Source organism: Pristiophorus japonicus, chromosome 22 (assembly GCF_044704955.1).
Source record: "Pristiophorus japonicus isolate sPriJap1 chromosome 22, sPriJap1.hap1, whole genome shotgun sequence".
In the NCBI taxonomy this organism is placed as follows: domain Eukaryota; kingdom Metazoa; phylum Chordata; class Chondrichthyes; family Pristiophoridae; genus Pristiophorus; species Pristiophorus japonicus.
The window spans coordinates 21,528,297-21,549,724 of record NC_091998.1 but is presented as its reverse complement, the minus strand read 5'-3'; the positions used below and the strand labels follow the sequence as shown (position 1 = coordinate 21,549,724).

General features: G+C 41.6%; 1 protein-coding gene across 3 annotated transcripts in view; it reads right to left on the bottom strand.

Moving 5' to 3' along the window:
• ercc6 (excision repair cross-complementation group 6) overlaps nt 1–21,428 on the bottom strand; it is a 57,726-nt gene that overhangs the window by 32,235 nt on the left and 4,063 nt on the right. For all 3 annotated transcript variants that reach the window (XM_070865745.1, XM_070865746.1, XM_070865744.1), the window contains 3 exons: nt 18,861–18,981; nt 16,232–16,337; nt 12,409–13,114 (listed from right to left, as the gene is read on the bottom strand). In XM_070865745.1, coding sequence (XP_070721846.1) covers nt 12,409–13,114; nt 16,232–16,337; nt 18,861–18,981 — 933 coding nt within the window. The remainder of the gene's footprint in view (nt 1–12,408; nt 13,115–16,231; nt 16,338–18,860; nt 18,982–21,428) is intronic.

Here is a 21,428-nt window from a genome sequence, read left to right as displayed (position 1 = left end):
GACCTCAGGTAAGTGTGATTGTTTCTTATTTTTTATTTGCGATTTATGTTGTGGGATCGTGGGCTATGTATAGGGAATGTTTTTGGTGTTTTTTTTCCCCTCCCCAGGCCTCTCTCAAGCGCTCCGTTTAGCTCGGGATTTTCACTTGCTCAGCCGGCCTAGCGCCCCGAGAGAGGTAACACCTCCCTTAACACTCCGCCCCACACTCAGGGCCCAGCTGCCGAATTTTGCTGACTGAGGTGCAAACTGTTCCTGGGTGCAAGCATCACTGCCATTACCTCCCCGAAATGAGCAAAGCTGAAAATCCACCCCATTGACTTTTATGTAAAGAAAAAATATTTCCACCATCAAAATATAGATAACTGTTGTGCACTTCTACACAGTTTCTACGACATCTCCATTGCTAGCTGCAGACTCCGTTTCAAAGCTCAGTGTCCTGGCAATTACAGATGATCTATTCTAAAGTTAATGCCTCATAAATAGGCTGCACACTGCTGCACAAAACAACAGTGCTATTTAACAGGTTTGCAATTTTTTTTTTTACTAATTACTTCAGGGCTTCCTTCTGAGTATCATGTCAGGAAATGTTTCTAATATCTGCAAGCGGGAAATGCTGAAAGACAAACCACCACAACATGCCGACATCTGAGAAGAAACGCTAGCACATCAACAAGTTGGGTTTATATAACCTTGCAAGGATTATAACAGCAATTTGTAGACTGCACTGAACAAACTGTTGTATACCGTGGCACCCCAAGGGGTGCTAATTTGCACGATTTTCCTAGAACAGATTCTGTTACTCACTGTTGGAGTTGGAGGCCCAAGATGATTTCTCACTGCAGAAGCTGAATAATACACTTGTAACAAGAGGAACATGGGAACAGGAGGAAGCCATTGGGCCCCTAAAATCTGTTCCGCCATTCAATGAGATCAGAGCTGATCTGCGACCTAACTCCATATACCTGCCTTTGGCCCATATCTCTTCAATACCTTTGGTTAACAAAAATCTATCAATCTGAGATTTAAAATTAACTATTGACCTAGCATCAATTGCCGTTTGCGGAAGAGTTCCAAACTTCTGCCACCTTTTGTGTAGAAGTGGTGTTTCGTAATTTCACTCCTGAAAAGTCTGGCTCTAATTTTTAGACTATGCCCCTGAGTCCTCGACTCCCAAACCTATAGAAAGTTTCCCTCTGTCTACCTAATTAAATCATTCCATAACCGTCTAAATTCTACAGAATATAACCCTAATTTATGTAATAATACAACCCTAATTTGTGTAATAAGAGGCAGATTTATCTTAACTTTACCTAAATTGTGCTCTGATTGAGAGGGGTGGGAGGAGTAAATAAGAGGTCGGCCATTTAGGACAGAGATGAGGAAAAATGTCTTCACTCAGATGGTGGTGAATCTTTGGAATTCTCTACCCCATAGGGCTGTGGAGGCTCAGTCTTTGAGTATATTCAAGACAGAGATCGATAGATTTTTGAATATTAAGGGAATCAAGAGATATGGGGACAATGCGGGGAAGTGGAGTTGAGGTAGAAGATCAGCCATGATCTCACTGAATGGCGGAGCAGGCTCGAGGGCCCAATGGCCTACTCCTGCTCCTATTTCTTAAGAAATAGGATAATTACTTTACACTGAATGACACTCCACCCTCCTACTTCACCATCTCCTTTTCATTAAAGATTTCTGCGTGACACTAGTTTTGTGGAGGAGGTCCACGATTTGATTTGCATTATACTATACCCATAAATGATGAGTTGAGGACCATGGAGCTTTTGTCAAAGTTTAACTTTTTACTTATTTTATCAGTCTGTACCCTCAATAAAACAAGAAAGCAATTATGATGGACGAGAAATAACACAGGAGAGACATTGCATGCCAGTGGCATGGAGACACAACGAATGCAGAGATAAATACACCAGAAGGAGAAAACTGACAGCCAGGAGGAGCGACTGACAGGCAAAATGCAAAGGTAAGCACACAAGGAACAGAGCTACCGTGAAGAAACAAAGAGCTCATGGCATCTTCAAACTCATTGGGGCAATGCTAATAAAAACACACACTGAACACATACAGCCACACTAGACTTTCAACACTAGTGCAAAAAAACAATAAAATGCAACAGCTACCATGTTGACTTATTTTGTTTTTAAAAAAGGGCACCCTTCTAGAACAAGGGATCACAGTCTCAGGATACGGGGTAGGAAATTTAGGACCGAGATGAGGAGAAATTTTTTCACTCAGAGGGTGGTGAACCTGTGGAGGCCAAGTCACTGAATATATTTAAGAAGGAGATAGGTAGATTTCTAGCCACAAAAGGCATCAAGGGGTATGGGGAAAAAGTGGGAATATGGTGTTGAGATAGAGGATCAGCCAGGATCATATTGAATGGCGGTGCAGACTCGAAAGGCCGAATGGCCGACTACTGTTCCTATTTTCTATGTTCCTATGAAACAGTGAACAGCAAGCTTAAAAGGCTGAATTCAGATTGGTAGAATGCAACATAGTGCGACAGTGTGAAAGGCTCAGATTAGCTATCTCAGCCCACCTAACCTGTGGAATGATTGCTATTCAAATTTATAAAAGTTTACCAAGCAATGTTCCCTGTAATTTTTTTTCCCCGGCTGCATGGCCACTTTTAACGGGCCATTCAAAATTTTGTGCATGCGCGGTTTTTTTATTTGAAAGCCGGCTCTCCGGCTGCACAGTTGCAGTAGCTTAAAGGGAACATTGATACCAAGAAGAGCTGGCACCTTAAGAGAAGTCGCAACATCAAATGTAAAACAATTAGAGGGATTCAGAAATTATTTAGGCCTAGATAAATAAAAATGGATAAATAGATGGATGGATGGATGATGGATGTAGAGCTTGTTATCTAATTTTGTATATAAACTAAAAATTATTGCTTTGTTTTTCTACAAAACTTGATCTCGGAGTTTATCTCCTGTTTAAGACTTGACAATTCGGAATACTCTGCCCCATGAAAATAAATGACTCAATTTTGCTCTCTTCCAGCTACAGTCTCCATCAGGCAATTCCAATCAAAGGGAATTCTTTAAGTTACCACAGACGCAGTCCAAAGGCTAAACAATGTTTAGTTGCAGATCATTTAAACAACTTGGAACTGCACAGAGTTTACTTCTCCTCATATCAGCTTACCTTTTTAATATGGAGATGAGGTTTCTGTCATATTTTATTTCTGGTTTGTGTCGGGTGGGCATCAGGGATAAGTGCCAATGTTCTCAATATAAAATCACCTAATTATGGCTGACGCTATGAATTTAGTTTATAAACAAAAATAATGCGAGGAAAAATCATGAATTGTGGAAACTTGAATCAAAAACAGAATACAAGAAAGATTTGAAAGACTTGCATTTATATAGCACCTTTCACGACCACCGGTCTCAAAGCGCTTTACAGCCAATGAAGAACTTTTGAAGTGTAGTCACTGTTGTAATGTGGGAAACAGCCAGCAAACCTGTCAGCAGCTGAAGAAGACATGCTAGTGCTTTGGGAAAAGGTTGGACAAGACCTTTATCAAACTGATGAAAGCAACAAGTGGAGAAAGCAGGTGAAAGTTATAACCTTAGTGGTACGAATATTACAAAGGGAGAGCTAATGGGTTTAACAGTCTGTAAACAGACTCCCTTAAAGAGCGAGAAAGAGATGCAAAATGCGGATTATATGCAAAGGTCCCTCAATCAGGTTGTGATAGATATTAGAAAGCCTAAAGGGTAATAAAACAATCCTAAAATGGGATGCGTATAGTGAACTGTGAATGAGAGAAAGGCTGAACAATGAGAAAGGTTTGAAGCTGCTAAAGGCAGAAAATGCTGCAAAAGAACATCAGAAAGGAGAAAATCGAATCTGAAATGGGCCTCCACCCACAGAATGGGAGCTGTGCCCATACGAGGGCTTTCATAACATAAGAATTAGGAGCAGGAGTCGGCCATATGGCCCCTCGAGCCCACTCCGCCATTCAATAAGATCAGGGCTGATCTTCGCCCTCAACTCCACTTTCCCGCCCGATCCCCACATCCCTTGATTCCCTCAGAGTCCAAAAATGTATCGATCTCAGCCTTGAATATACTCAACAATTCAGCATTTACAAACCTCTGGGGTATAGAATTCCAAAGATTCACAACCCACTGAGTGAAGAAATTTCTCCTCATCTCAATCCTCATGAGAGGGTGACAAGGGCAGACTTAAAACGGAGTAACAATGGAGCTTTCTGACTACAGTAGAAAGGAAGTGATGGAAAGAAAGTCCCTGGACACGTTCCTTAAGAAGAAAGGCATAAAAGGCATCTCCTTTGGGTTTTAAAAGGCATTTCTGACTCCAGCAATATTGCTCACTTGGACACAAAGGACCAAATAAGTCACCTACCAATTACTCAACAACCATTTGTCCTGTGCACTTGCTTTTACTACAGTACATCGACAAGAATAAGATTCTGCAAAGGTATATTGTAATAATTTCATCAAATTAGAGTGACCTCCATGGCTCCTGGAAGTAGAGTGCTTAATTCTTAACCTGATTACTTCCTGGCACAAATCCCAACCTTGAATATCTATCATTAGTGACAGAGACAATTAGATGCACTTCTGGGGTGAGAGGTGATAGTGGGTATTGTGAGATCTATCAAAAACGGGATGGGTTTTGAGCCTAATTGTGTTTTCCATTTCTTAAATGTCCTATTTTTGTAGAGCGAAAGTCTCACCCGCCCTCAGGATTGGGGGTTTGCTGTATTAGGAAAGGGAAACGAAGACTGACGAGGAGCAGTCTATAGATTCTATAGAAACTATAGAATCAAATCTTTTATCAAACATTTTCCCACTTAGCAACAGTCCTAGCAGTGTTAAGCAATCATCTTTGTGTAGACCCTATATGCACTAAAACAGCTGATCAGTCTCAGATGCCAGTCTTTAGTGCAACTACATGATCCAGAGGTACTCAAGGTACAGCATCTACATTCCGCACTGAAACTGTTCACAAATGGATTCTGGCACACTCTCAGCTGAAGAAAGAAAAATGGCTGTGAGCTACAGCAATGAAAAGACGAACACAAATAGGTAGGAAATAAATAAAGACTTGCATTTATATAGCGCCTTTCATGACCATTCAGATTTTTTGAAGCAAAATTGCACTCCATAGTACTGTGTAAATGAAGAAGCAAAACGAGCTTGTATTTTTGATACAAATGTTACAAAACACCTCTAGTCCTGGAAGACCAATAAGGGTAGACTTTAGAGCAGTGAAGATATTGTTTCATTTACATTTTCTGTTCCTTTTAGAGCATAATATTCTAACATTCATAAGCAGAAACTGCTGCACTATAAAAGGATAATAAGAACTGGAATTTGATTTAAGTATTACATTTGCTGGCTCCATACTGTGTTTTTAATATTGTTAGTGAGTCTAGGCAATTTCTCATCTATTTAAAACAACACAGCATCCTCAACTGACTTCTCTAATTCAGTATATTAGGATGTTCAATGCAATTGCGTCTCTATCTTACTTTTATGGCATATCTGAGTGGGTTTAATTGATGTGTCTTAACTTCATAATACACACATTTATTGGCGCTTACATCATCTAGCAAATTAAGATTGATAAAGCTAATTATACACTCGAGTAAGAAATTAAAGGTGCACACGGAGAGTTTAAGATAGCTTCCCTCGTCCAATTCCCAGTTCGGCCATTTTAACAATCATGCACCTTCACTATTTTCATGCCTTCGCAAGAACCTGCTGCGTAATTAGTCTGTGAGATAAAAAAAAAATAAACTTCAAACAAAAGCAATGTACATTTAAACAAAAAAACAGAAAGTTGAAAATGTGGATTGAATCAGTCGCTCAGGAAACTGCACAAGCTTAAAAGACCCAAAACTCATCCAACAACTTGTATTTATATAGCGCCTTTAACGTAGTGAAACATCCCAAGGCGCTTCACAGGAGAATTACGAGATAAAAATTTGCCACCTAGCCGCATAAGGAGAAATTAGGGCATGTGACCAAAAGCTTGGTCAAAGAGGTAGGTTTTAAGGAGCGACTTGAAGGAGGAAAGAGAGATAGAGGGGTGGGGAGGTTTAGTCAGAGCTTAAGGCCTAGGCAACAGAAGGCACAGCTACCAATGTTTGAGCGATTCTAATCAGGGATGGTGAAGAGGGCAGAATTAGAGGAGCGCAGATATCTCGGGGGCGGGGGGGGGTTGTTGCAGCAGATTACAGAGATAGGGAGAGGTGAGGCCATGGAGGGATTTGAAAGAGCATACCTGTCATAGTATATAACTAACATTTTTCTCCTGGGGCGAACAAATGGAGCAACTAGCTTCTTGTGACAGAAATTCAGCATCCCTCTGCACTTTTACACTTTCAACAGACTTTGAAGATTGTTTCAATCTGTTCTTGCAACTAAGTAATCAGCTGTGTTTTGCTTGAATCAATTCTACCCCATCTGGGTGATAAAAGTTAAGTGCACTTTGAAAGGAGAATGTTGTGGCATGTATGCATATTAATAGAATATATATCATGTAACGCCATATACAATGTTCCCTTTAATTTTTTTCGCGTGCATGGCCCCTTTAACTGGCTGCATGGCCCATTTGGATTTCCACACATGTGCACTTTTTCCATTTAAAATCCGGTGAGCTGGCTGCACGGGACCTCGAGACCGCTGTGCGGCCGCGCAGCTTAACAGGAACGTTGGCCCTATATGTGCAATGTGTACATGCACATCAATACCATATTATGTATATTAATGGCATTGCTGTTTGGCTTGTATCGGTATATGGGGAAAATGACACTTCCTGTTGCAGACAAATCATTCTATAGGCAAGAATAGCAAATGAGATTTGGGGATTTCAACGAGTATAGCCGCACCACATTCACCACATTAAATCTGGACCTCGTGTTGCATTCGTGAACAAAATCCATCTCTGTATCAAATGTAGCGCAGTGTCAGAAGAGAAAAATAACCTTGAACTTAATAATTCATGGAAATGGATAAAAAGAAATACATAAACAAATCAACTTTTGTGTGCACTTTTAATTCAATCTGTCACCATTCATTGTAAAGCTATTATTTAAAAAAAATATTGATATGTTTGTGGTAGAGCATCCCTCACTGCGTCCAATCCTGCCTGTTTCTGCACTGATCTAGGACCAGTTGCTGAGAGATACGAGGGGCTCATATCTCGCTGTATACAGTACTCTGAGAAACAAAATGGTGCCTATGGGAAACCAGGCACAACTTTAATTAACTTACTTATTATGTTTTCTTCTTAAAAGGCAAAGTTTCTCTTGTGTGTATGTAGAAAAGACATCTGCTTTAAATAAGAATTCTAGCAGAAATGAGAATGCAACTTCGACATCAATACCGCTTTTAACAGAGAAATTTTGCTCAGAATGACAAACTGTAGTTTTTGGTAACTATTTTTATAAATATAAGTCAATATTAATGATAATTATTGCCATGAGTTAACATTTATCCATAACAAAAGATGCATACGTGTACAATAAGTACACTGTGCACATGGAGCTGTGTGTGCTCCGCCACTAGAAGACACTGCAGCATAATATTAAATGCCTCCTTCCAATCTGTAGCCCTTCTACCACAGATGTCATCCAGATTTGATTTTTCCTCTTTTAAAAAAATAGACAGCTCTTATAGTTGTGATACCACTTGTAACCTAAAGAGGCAGCTGGACTGGGCAGCAATCCAAATGGCATTTTAACTACTAGCAGAAATGTGATGTTACATCAGCATGGGAATTACATTAATACGCCTACACATTAACTTTCAAAAATAGCCATTTCAAACAATTGATAGAAACCTTATAACACACAACAGACTTTAGGAGGTAGGGCTATCCCTCAGCAGAGAGGTCAATAACCAGGGGGCATAGATTTAAAGTAATTGGTAGAAGGATTAGAGGGGAGTTGACGAGAACTTTTTTCACCCAGAGGGTGGTGGGAGTCTGGAACTCACTGCCTGAAAGGTTGGTAGAGGCAGAAACCCACATCGCATTTAAAAATACTTGGATATGCACCTGAAGTGCCGTGACCTACAGGGATAAGGACCAAGAGCTGGAAAGTGGGATTAGGCTGGATTGCTCTTTTTTGGCTGGCGCGGCACAATGGCCTCCTTCCATGTTGTAAATTTCTATGATTCTAAACTGGGGACCGAGGGCCTTTGGAGTTGTCAGATGCCATCTTTGCAAGCACAGTCTGTCAAGAATTTGGTTTTCTGTTTCTTTAATCAACACAGTATAACTGTTTGTTCTCTACTATTGTACTAATAGCACTGATTTCCATTGGGTGCCTGACAGTAATTTGGAATGTGTTGCTATTGACGGAAGCTCTCTCTCACAGAACAGTCTGAAAAACATTTCTTTAGAACACAACTTCACAAACATTAGCTAATTTATATGGTGTTTAGTTTCTCGGAAAGTCCAAAACTTATTTTTTTCTCTTTCTCACAGTTATTAAAGACAGCAGCTTTTATTTAAAATGGATACTATGTTTTTATTTAATGTCCATTCTATGGTTGAAGTTAATTTAAAACCTGAAATTTAGTCGAGATTCAGTAGGCAGCTCTAAGTTTAAATATGTAGAATGTATACACAGTGATTGCAAAATAGTAAAAAGTACTCTTAATTCAAAGTTACTTCATTCAAATTGTCAGTTCTGGTTGAAATTGTGCAAGAAAAAAAGCATCCTGTGATGTTTTATTCAAATTGTTTAATTTGAACGACTAGATAATTTGGAACTTTTTTAGCAAAAAGATTTTCTCTGAATTAACAGGGGTAGACTCTATCATAATTAAACAGCTGTGGCTCAGTGGGTAGCACACTCACCTGAGTCAGAAGGTTGGTTGTGGGTTCAAGTCCCACTCCAGTGACTTGAGCACATAAATCTAGCTGGCACTCCAGTGCAGTGCTGAGGGAGCTCCGCTGCACTGTTGGAGGTGCCGCCTTTCAGATGAGGCGATAAACCGAGGCCCCGTCTGCTCTCTCAGGTGGAAGTAAAAGATCCCGTGGTACAGCTTCGAAAAACAGCAGGGGAGTTATCCCCGGTGTCCTGGTCAATACTTAACCCTCAATTGACACCAGTAAAAACAGATTATCTGGTCATTATCACATTGCTGTTTGTGGGAACTTGCTGTGTGCAAATTGGCTGCCGTGTTTCCTACATTACAACAGTGACTACACTCCAAAAGTACTTCATTGGCTGCAAAGCACTTTAAGTCATCCGGTGGTCATGAAAGGCGCTATATAAATTAGTCTTTTGTTGTTTTTAAAACTGAAACCCATTTCTAATCCATTCCATTCCTCTCCACTGTGTGCTCGTAACAGGATAAACAGCTTCTTAATTAGAATACATGAAAAGCGAAGCAAAGTGACAGCTAAAGCCTTGCACTTTACTCTGACGAACAGTATTTACCAACAGGCTTTCAACGTAGCTCCACTTTCTAAATGACATTAGGTTACAGTTGCAGTTTGGTTTTGCCCATTACATTGCTGAACTGCTAAAGCTACTTTGTATCATGGGCGCTGACGAGCTTGCCTCATTCTTTCACAGTGATAGTTTACAGCAGTGGTAAACAAAAAGGTGATCTCTTGCATCCCTTATTTTAATATATATGCCACGGATTTCAGGGAAACTGCATCATATTTTTGTAAAGTGTTACCAAAGTAAAGAGATTGTATCACAGCACATGTCATTCGCTTCAAAAAAACCTCAGGTAATTGTAGCCTTTGTCTTACAAATTTGCCAGAAGCTTCCGATATGAATGAGCAGCAGCTCATGCCAAGGGTGCCTGCCGCTGACAGGATAGGCGTTTAAGTGAACGTACATTTTACATTAAAAAGTATCCAAATCAATGGCTAAGAAATTCCTGTGGGGGTCTTCCCGCAGGCAACTGCCTACTCGCTGGAGAATTTTTACGAATCTACCTGGTGGTCTAGGAGGCGCCCTGGATTGCGTTGGAGAGACCTTTTCTTCCCGCGCTGCGAAGCGCACTCCCATCCGGAGGGTTCCCACGCAGAAGATGCAGTCATATGTGACTGCTCAGCCAATCAGGTAAGTATTTCACAGGTTCCCATTAATAGCACTGAGACTCGCGTAACTACGAGTTCTGTGCTATTAATGGGAACAAAACCAAACACGCAAATTAATAAAAAAATAAAAAACAGATCACATATTTAAAATTAATTGAAATTATAGTTATTATGTCTTATAAAAATAAAATATTTTCCCGAATTTAAAAAGTTTTTTTAAAAATTATGGTTAAAAATAAACACCGTAGTGAGGAGGGTTTTTAACAATAAAATGTGTGTTTATAATTTAATTTTATCGTGATTTTGTATGTTTTAAAATACTTGCGACTGTAAAAGTCGGCTATGCGCCTGCTTTTATCAGGCGCAAGATTTGTGAGGACATTTGCTGGGCAAGATACGCGTAAATCCCGCAATCTTGCCCAAGAAATGTCCTCGCTCCAGATTTGTCTACGATCTGTCAAGCTCCAACTTGACAGATTGGAAAAGCCAGTTTTCAGCGCATGCACATTGTGCGCTGAAAACCGACTTTTCCAATGCCTTCCCGGGTCTGTAGAAACTTCGTACAGGCCCGGGACATCAGAACCCCCATATCTCTAATATATTAAAAATCATATGTCTTAATGCAATTCCTGTCCACAATTCCTGTTGTCATGTTTTTGTCACACTTTTATTCTAAATTCCTATGTCCACAATTATAATGGAAACTGGCTATGTAAACCTGTCACACTGTAATTGCACACTCTCACCAGTGGCTGTGCTGTAGAGCCTCAGATTTGCATCTACCAACTCCTCAGCCTGTACTGCAGAGTAGAAATAATAATATAAAATCAAATATAGTATATTAAAATAAGGCAGAAAGTATGACTTTGAAATGGGGATTGAATCGCATCGACATATTCTGGTTCAATTATCTCCACCCTCTTTCTGTAAATCACCCAAAGACTACACTTAGTCTTCACTCCCTGTGTAGAACACAGAAGTTTGACTAGTGGTACCTGATAAATAATTGGAGAGGGAAATGGCTATAATTCAATCTCGGGTTTTGATAAAACTCAAACTTATGCTTTACTCTCTCACCACTATCTTACAGCTCCTTCCCACCGCAATATCAGTTCTTAATCCCCACTCCACTATAGGCACTGTTTACCTATTACACTATAATTTAATGAGAACATAAGCCTATTTTTGAATGGTTTTGGACACTGATCATTTCCTTGTCTCATAAAACCTATCTTTGCACATCACCAAGTGACAAAAATCTATTTATATGGACGCTCATGACATCATCAAGTCATCTCAAAGCACTTCACAATCCATGGATCACTTTCGAAGTAGTTACTGTTGTGTAGGCAAATGCAGCGGCTAATTGTACACAGAAAATCCCACATAATGCAAATGAGACAAATCTTCAGCAATTCTTTCATGATAAAATTGGCATTTCACATGAATAAGTAATGGCCACCAAAAAGGCCTTGAAATCCATGTCAAGTTAAAGCCTGATCCTAATAATATGGATTTACCTGCTGGGAATTATCATTACTTAATCAACAATAGACCAGTAGGGAACAGACACATTGCAAGCATCCCTTTCCGGCCAATTAGACCGGTAAAACAGCCAAAAACAATGGGCACATAGCTGAATAACTGACTCATAGAAATTTACTTCACAGAAGGAGGCTATTCGGCCCATCGTGTCTGTGTCGGCCGACAAAGAGCCATCCAGCCTAATCCCACTTTCCAGTCCTTGGTCCGTAGCCCTGTGGGTTACGGCACTTTAAGTGCATATCCAAGAATTTTAAAAATGTGATGAGGGTTTCTGCCTCTACCACCCTTTCAGACAGTGAGTTCCAGACCTCCACTACCCTCTGGGTGAAAAAAATTCTCCTCAAATCCTTCTACCAATTACTTTAAATCTATGCCCCCTGGTTGTTGACCCCTCTGCTAAGGGAAATAGGTCCTTCCTATCCTCATAATTTTATTCACCTCAATAAGATCACCCTTCAGCCTCCTCTGTTCCAAAGAAAACAACCCCAGCCTATCCAATCTTTCCTCATAGCTAAAATTCTCCAACATCCTCGTAAATCTCCTCTCTAGTGCAGTCACATCTTTCCTGTAATCTGAAGATGGACATATTTTCAATTAGGCTATCGGGTCTAAAAATTGAAAGTCTGTAACCTGTTTTATGGATTGGGAGGAGTTCTTTAGATTGAAATCACTTCCCCCAACTTGCTTCTCTATATTCCCATGTTTAATCATTCACTTCAGCCATTAAATCGACATTTAATTCTGAAATATAGTTGCTGGACTAGCCGTCTCCATTGTAAAGTAAATTCCATTCACCTTAATCTTTTCCTGTACAGCTCCTCATTTCCATCGTCCTTGTGCGCTTTTATTTTGCGCCTCGATTTATCATCTTCTGAGCTTGGCAAGAAATCTTCGTCCGAGCGTCTCAGTTTCTGCCTTTTCTGTTGCACTTTCTTAAACCTGCCATTATCCGACAACGTGTCGTCGTCATCATCATCGATCCCATCGGGGTCGAGCAGCTCCTCGTCAGGCACGTAGAGAGACTCTTCGCTGTCGGAGCCTTTGTCTTCTCGCTCTCTCGCTGGCCCTCGCAGGGAGGCCTTCTCTGCCGGGATTCCCGCTTTAAATTTAATCTCGAGAGCTTTGCTCTGCATTTTCTGCAAGTGCTTCTTCAGTTTCCGGTCTGTTCTCGACATGGTGCCATTTCGCTTGCGGCCACTTTGGGCATTTTGAGCTTTGCCGAGTGATGGCTCGGCTTTGGCTTGGTTGGTAACCGCTGCTTTCTTCTTCTTGGTTCCTCGAGTAAAAGACTTTCTCCGGATCGCAGACATCTTTGCCTGGTCGGCCAGATACTTCTCAAAGTCTGATGTATCATTCAGCATGATCTTGCGCGGTTCCCTTTTCGTTTCTTTCGGAGGTATTTTAGTGCCGAAAGGGGTCATCTGTCCCGTACGGATTAAATGCTCCCATTCTGTTTCCTGCACTGGCATCAACATACTTCCCAGTGATGAAGGACTTGGTTCTGTCAGGGAGACCAATAGGATACTATCAAATCCAACAAGAAGTCACCAGCTTTTAAAGTAACATTTCCTCCATAGTGCATATAGGAATGTAATTTTGTTTAACGTTAAAAAGGGGTCATGATGGGTCTGGATAGAGTAGATAGAGAGAAACTGTTCCCATTGGCAGAAGGGTCAAGAACCAGAGGACACAGATTTAAAGTGATTAGCAAAAGAACCAAAGGCAATGTCAGAATAAATTTTTTTATACAGCGAGTAGTTAAGATTTGGAATGCACTGCCTGAGAGGGTGGTGGAGGCAGACTCAATCTTATCTTTCAAAAGGGAGTTGGATAAGTATCTGAAAGAAAAAATATTGCAGGGCTATGGGGAAAGGGCAGGGGAGCGGGATTAGCTGAGAGTCGGCACAGGCTCAATGGGCCGAATGGCCTTCTTCAGTGCTGTAACCATTCTATGATTCCAAGGTATTAACTACAATTTCAAATAATGTGCACGAGGGATACATGCAACTATCCGTTTACAGGTGTACAAATTGCACACACTTCATGTGAGCATTTCACCCACAGATGTGAATGTATCGAATGCAAAGTCTTCCAGGTTGCATTCCCCAGTTTCATCTTTCACAGCCACTCCCAACCAGCAGCTCATCAATACATTGACATCTCTCAATAAAACTAAAATACAGAGTTGGAAATGGAGCATGTTTTCACTCTTTGCTTAGTGTGTCAGTAACAATACACCTTAGGTGCTAGTTGAAGGCCCTGTTCTAATGATAAAGGTATTTATGGAGCACCTTTAACATCCTAAGGCGTTTCACAGGAGTATTATGCGATAAAAATCTGACACCTCGCCACATGAGTAGAAATTAGTGCAGGTGGTCAAAGAGGTATCTTTTAAGGAGCATCTTGAAGGAGGAAAGAGAGGTAGAGAGGCGGAGAAGTTAAGGCAGGGTGTTCCAGAGCTTAGGGCCTAAGCAACAGAAGGCACGGCCACCAACAGTTGAGTGATTATCGTCAGGGATGCTCAGGAGGGCAGAATTAGAGGAGCGCAGACATCTCGGGGGGGGGGGTTGTGGGGCTGGAAGTGCAAAGATAGAGAGGGGCGAGGGCCATGGAGGGATTTGAAAATAAGGATGAGAATTTTGAAATCGAGGCGTTGCTTAACCGGAAGCCAATGTAGGTCAGCGAGCACAGGGGTGATGGATGAGCAGGACTTGGTGCGAGTTAGGACATGGGTAATCTCAGTCAGCACTCCCTACTAGACGAGGATAACAGTTGTATCCATGCCTACTTAAGATGGGCACTTATGGCTGAATTGCGACCAGTTTTGTGCTGTTAGTCAATATCAAGTCACCTACTGCAGTTATGGTGCAATCTCCAACACCTGTCATAAGAGGGGACCCCATGATGGACAATGGGTGCCCAAAATTTGGTCACGCATGCAAGGTACAGCAATGAAAACCAGTGCAGTACAGATAACAAAAAAATCATTATGCGGTTTTTGCATTGAGAAAAAATTGAATAGAAATGCGAGAATGTCACAGATAGGACAACAAAAAACATGACCGTAGATGTTAAAACTGACACTTGGTAAAAGAGTAAATAATGAAAAGCTCAAAAATGCATTGTTTAATTTTACAGAATGTGACATTCAATTGGAAACTAAAGTTCATTGAAGGATTTGATGCCATATTCAAGAAGTTTTGCTATTGAAAACTCAATGTGACTTGTTCCTCAAAACTTTTTCAGAAATGGCAAACTTAAACTATTGAAATACTGTAGATAGATACAAGAAGCAGGAGATCATTAGGTTGTCTCGCTTTCTGGGAAATCACGTGGCTCCAGAGAGTGGGAAATTTGACTTTGAATGCACGTTAGCTATCCCACATGCTGATGCACCATGCACTCACATGGGCGAGAGACTGGGAAGTTACATTATTTTAATTAGCCAAGAACGAAAACCACCAAGCAAAGCAACTTGTAAGCAATGGCAGCCAGATAGCATTTTAAACAGATTGTATTTTATAAAGAGGGGACCATGCAGACCGAGAGCTTGAGAGGTTAGTGTCAGACGAGCACCCAGAGGAAGGGGACAGCTTAGCACTAGCTCGAGATAGGGCCCTCAGTAGTGCTGTAATATTCACCCTTATACATGGGTCAGCTTGTATCTAACGACCCAGAATTTGCGACCAGCAGCAAAGAAAAGGCAATCGCTGCTGACACCGAAGTAAGCTGCCAGCAAAGATCTCGCAATCTCTGTGGTGAGAAGTTTGCCTTTTTTGACACACAAGTAATTTCAGTGCAATATAATAGGGACTCCCTAATGTGATCTAATTCAAATGTAGTGAAGTTACAGTAAACTTGTATAGGATCCTGGTCAAGCCGCACTTAGAGTACTGTACTGGTCTCTGTACTGTACTATAAAAAGGGCACAAGAAGCAATGGGGGGGGGGGGGGGGGGGGGAAAGCACCTTTCATGACCACCGGACGTCTCAAAGCGCTTTACAGACAATGAAGTACAAAAAGGATTTACAAGGATGGTACCAGAACTCGGAGATTACAGTTATCGAGAAAGATTGAACAGGTTGGGGCTTCTTTCTTTAGAAAGAGGAAGACTTGGATGAGACCTGATAGAGGTCTTTAAAATTATGAATGGGTTGGACAGGGTAAATGTGGAGTCGTTGAGCACATTCAACTCAGAGATCGATAGATTTCTGGATAATAAGGGAATCAAGGGAATAGTGCGGGAAAGTGGAGTTGAGGTAAAAGATTAGCCATGACTTTAATGAATGGCGGAGCAGGCTCGAAAGGCCTATTCCTGCTCCTATTTCTTATGTTATGAAATTTAGACAGTACCATCCAGCAACACAGCACACTTATCACGTACAAGAAAGTAAGCAATCAATCTTGATCATTAAAATAATCTGAAACCACAATTAGCTTTTGTCAGCTACAGTGCAGGCCCCAGTCAACTGCAAAGGGTTAAAGGTCAGATATGTAACGGGTTTCAATGTCAGCCACACAACTCATGGATCCATTTAATAAAGATCAAAAATTGATAGGTGAAAAACTTTACAATAGGGCAATTCAATATAAGCATCGAGACCGGTCTTCACTTTACCTTCATCGTAAGGTTCATATTCAGCTTCAAGCTTCTGAATGTCAGCACCGCTGAGCACTGCCTGCAAGCGTTTCTGTTTGGCCGTTATCTTCTTCAACTGCTTCTCCTTGGGAATGGGAACAAAAATAAACGTTAAATTAACCAGCAGGAAGAATAATATTCACAACTCCCTCCCTCCAAACATGGCTTTTCTTCAAAAACCTTGATTTGATGAAAACAGAGATACTAAACAGAGAACATATGGTGATTGGGCAAGCCTGCAGTAACTTTGGGGTTCATGCCCTAATCTCGATGGGGGGGGGGGGGGCGCATAAACGTATTGCTTGCTTAGATGCTCTGATCACTTGTAAGGTACACTGTTTTATTATCACTATTTAGACCATAAGAACGTAAGAAATAGGAGCAGGAGTAGGCCATTCGGCCCCTCGAGTCTGTTCGCCCGCCATTCAATAAGATCATGGCTGATCATCGACCTCAACACTTTCCCACCCGATCCCCATATCCCTTGATTCCCCTAGAGTCCACAAATCTATCTATCTCAGCTTTGAGCATACTATACGACTCAGCATCCACAGCCCTCTGGGGCAGAGAATTCCAAAGATTCACAACCCTCTGAGTAAAGAAATTCCTCCTCATCTCGGTCTTAAATGGCCGACCTCTTATTCTGAGACTGTGCTCCCTAGTTCTAGACACTTCAGGCAGGGGGAAACAACCTCTCAGCATCTACCCTGTCAATCCCCTTCAGAATCTTGTATGTTTCAATGAGATCACCTTTTATTCTTCTAAACTCCAGAGAGTATAGGCCCAATCTGCTCAATCTCTCCTGATAGGTCTTAAGCAATTTCATTTTCCGATTTCCCATCCTGTCATTTTCTTTTGCCTATTTAATCTTTCGAGCTTATATCTTTCTCTCTAGCTATTTCGATAGTCATCCTCTTTCAATTTTCACCTCTTTCGGTCAATCATTTTCAAATCTGGACCATTCATTTCTTTTTACAAAATTACTGAAATTCTGACCAAATTACATCTTCATTTTCTCAACTAATCCTCAACTTAGGCAACCCCTCATAAACTGAATAACTGAAGAATATTTGCTGATGGTTAAAAGTTTCTTAGTGGAGGTCAAGGGATTCTTTTGTTCTTGCCCTATGAGGTTTCTGTACCCCCACCCCGAGAATTTACTTCACTTCAGAAACTGTTCATTCTAATAGTGTATTATCCACAATTTAATTTAGAGTTCATATTCACTGATTTAAAAAAAATCAAATGGCAAAAATGCCATATGTAAAGGATAAGATCAGTAAACTAAAGAATTGCAATTCCACTTCCCGGACAAGAGTGCATCTAACCTTCACAGACAAATGACTGTTCATGTAGACAACTATGCCACAGCATAAAGTCCCCTTTTCCGGTTCAAGAAATGTTAAAGCCGTATTATGAGGCAATAAAGAAATGAAGGGCCCCTGATGAGATGGGACTCGTATTTTGGAAAATAAAGTTATCTTTATCTGCTGCTGCTAAAGGACAGTTCAACATGTCTGGTTCATTCAGTGGGTAGCACTCTCATCTTTGAGCTCATAACCTAAGTCGGCATTCCCAATGCAGTTCTGAAGGAGGATTGCATCACCATCACTACCCAAAACAGTTTAATTGGCCACTCATCCCATGATTTGCATAGAACCGCCATCACATTACCCTTCCTGATGTTCAAAAATAATTCACAGTATGAAGTACTTTGAGATATTTCGACATATTCTGGTGCTATATTAATGCCAGTATTAGTCAATTAAATGACGTGTAGCTTGAATGCTCAACTTCTAAACACTGGATTATGAAACCTACCTGCCTATCACTCAAATTCTGCTGTAAGACCATAAAGGTATACAGGTTGGACCTCTCTGGTCTGGCACCCTCGGGACCTGACCAGTGCCGGAACAGAGAATTTTCCGAAGCACGGGAGGTCATGCTGAGCCTAGGCTTACCGGTACCTGTGGACAGCACCCGGGTTCCTGAAGGCCTCTGGCATGCTCCGGCTCCGGGTGCGAAACTCGAGCCTCGCGCTCTCTGAACACCAAGAGTCGGTAAGCGCGGGAAACGGGGGCGCTACCCACACAAAGCGGCAGTTGCGCACTGATCACTGAGAGCCAGGAAGCGTAGGAAACCGATGCCGAACCACGGATGTTTCCAGGTTCAACCAGTAGTACCAAAAAAGCCTCCATTGTTCATCAAGCGCTTCTTCCACAAACGGTCGACAATTTTTTTCAGCCTGAACTCGACCTGACTTACTTAATCTTCCGAGGGCCTGTTCTGAAAAACTTATTCTGCTTCCCCCCAAAAGATGTCATGAATCTCAAGAATTTCTCTCAAACCTTGTGACTTGTATCAAGTTTCAGTGATGGGACAATATGTAGAGGGTCAGGGGCACCAAATGGGCACAACTGATTAGAGCGACACTGACAGAGATTTGGGAATTCATTAACCTTCTTAGTATTCCTAGGGATCAAAACAAGGGTGGGGTCAGGGATAAGACTTTTGAATAAAAATAATGTCATAACCAACATCTTTTCCAATCTCAAGAAGAAACTGAGATCCTCAAAGAATCATGACGGGAAGCAGAGAAGGACAGCACCTTGTTTTCTTTCTGTCTTTTCACGGACTCCAGCTTCCGGTTGACTTCTTTATTTGTAGCAGCATGAGGAGCCAACTGCTCAATGATCTTATTTGTATGTTTCAGACATGCCATCGTGGACCTAAATCAAAAGGGGAACACATGAATAACTCACGTATCACAAAACAGAAATGCTTTGCATCAGAAAAATGCCCATGATCTACTCTGCTCGACTGTGAGATGGATTCTGTCAGAACGGTAGTGAACAATGAAACCATGGAGAGCAATGTTCAAAGCCAGCAAATGAAGAGTTGAATAACAGAGTTGTCAACAATTAAGGGTGGGTGGACTTCAATTTATAATTGCAGTAAATTTGGCTTATGTTTAATACAGAATCCTTCAGCCTCATAAACTGAGATGTCGGCGCTCCTCAAATCTGCCCTCGAGCATTCCCAATTATAATCATTCAACCATCGGTGGCCGTGCCTTCAGCTGCCCAAGCCCCAAGCTCTGGAACTCGCTCCCTAAACCTCTCCGTCTCTTCTTCAAGACACTCCTCAAAACCTACCTCTTTGACCAAGCTTTTGGTTATCTGCCGTAATTTCTTATCTGCTTCGGTGTCAAATTTATTTTTTTGTCTTATAACACTCCTGTGAAGCACCTTGGATGTTTTACTACTTTAAAGGCGCTATATAAATACAAGTCTTTCTTTTTATAGAATCATAGAATGGTTACAGCACAGGAGGCGGCCATTCAGCCAGTCGAGCCCGTGCCGGCTCTTAGCAAGAGCACCTCAGCTAGTCCCACGCCCTCGTGCTTTCCCCGTAGTTCTGCAAATTCTGTTCCTTCGGGTACCTAACGAATTCCCTTTTGAAAGCCACGATTGAGTCTGTTTCAAGCCGTGCATTCCAGATCCTAACCACTCGCTGCGTAAAATGGTTTTTCCTCATGTCGCCTTTGGTTCTTCTGCCAATCACCTTAAATCTGTGTCCTCTGGTTCTCGACCCTTCGCCAATGGGAACAGTTTCTCTCTATCTACACCTCTCATGATTTTGAGCAGCAAATCTCCGCTCAACCTTCTCTGCTCTAAGGAGAACAACCCCAGCTTCTCCAGTCTATCCATGTAACTGAAATCCTGTATCCCTGGAACCATTCTCGTAAATCTTTTCTGCTCCCTCTCCGAAAGTGCAGTGCCCAGAATTGGACACAATACTCCAGTTGAGGCCGAACCAGTGTTTTTATAAAGGTTCATCATAACTTCCTTGCTTTTGCACTCTGTGCCTCTAAGGCCTGGATCCCATATGCTTTTTTAACTGCTTTCTCAACTTGCCCTGCCACCTTCAATGATTTGTGCATATATACCCCCAGGTCACTTTGTTCGTGCATCCCCTTTAGAATTGCACCCTTAAGTTTATATTGCCTCGCCTTGTTCTTTCTACCAAAATTTATCACTTCTCACTGTTCTGCGTTAAATTTAATCTGCCACTTATCCGCCAATTCCACCAGCCTGTCTATGTCTTCTTGAAGTCTATCACTAACCTCCTCACTGTTGACTATACTTCCAAGTTTTGTGTCATCTGCAAATTTTGAAATTATGCCCTGTACACCCAAGTCTAAGTCATTAATATATGTCAAAGAAAGCAGTGGCCTTGGACAGTAGGAAGGGAGGAGGTAAAAGGGCAGGTGTTGCATCTCCTGTGCTTGCATGGGAAGGTGCCGTGGGAAAGGGAGAGGGTGCTGGAGGTGAGTGAGCAGTGGACCAGGGTGTCACGGAGGGCAACACCTGCCCTTTTACCTCCTCCCTTCCCACTATCCAGGGCTCCGACACCTCCTTCCATGTGAAACAGCGATTTACTTGTTGTACTTCTTTCAATTTAGTATACTGTATTCACTGCTCACGATGTGGTCTCCTCTACATCGGGGAGACCAAACACAGATTGGGTGACAACTTTGCAGAACACCTCCGTTCAGTCAGTAAGTGTGACCCCGAGCTTCCGGTCGCCTGTCACTTAAATTCTCTGCTCCACTCCCACTCTGACCTCTCCGTCCTCGGCCTCCTGCACTGTTCCAATGAAGCTCAACGTAAGCTCGAGGAACAGCACCTCATCTTTTGTTAAGGCATTTTATAGCCTTCTGGACTCAACATCGAGTTCAGCAATTTCAAACCATAACCCCTACCCCAATTTTTTTTTGTTTTTTTTCTCTTTCCCACAGCAGCTGTTGATGACTCTGCCATCTCCATTACACCCTATCTAGACTCATCTTTGGTTTCTTAACTTGTCCCATTACCATCTCCTTTTGCCTTGCACCATCATCCCTTCTGTCTCTTAATCTCTCCTGCCGTCCACCCTATCAGACCTTCCCTTTTGTTCTTTCCTCCCCTCCCAACTTTCCCTGCCTCTGTGCTTGCTTAAAAATCTGTTGCATCTCTAACTTTTTCCAGTTCTGACAAAGGGTCATCGACCTGAAATGTTAACTCTATTTCTCTCTCCAGATACTGCCTGACCTGAGTATTTCCAGCGATCATCACTACTCTGTTTCCTCTTCGCCAATTTTGTAGCCATAATCTATAATCTATAACTAATAATC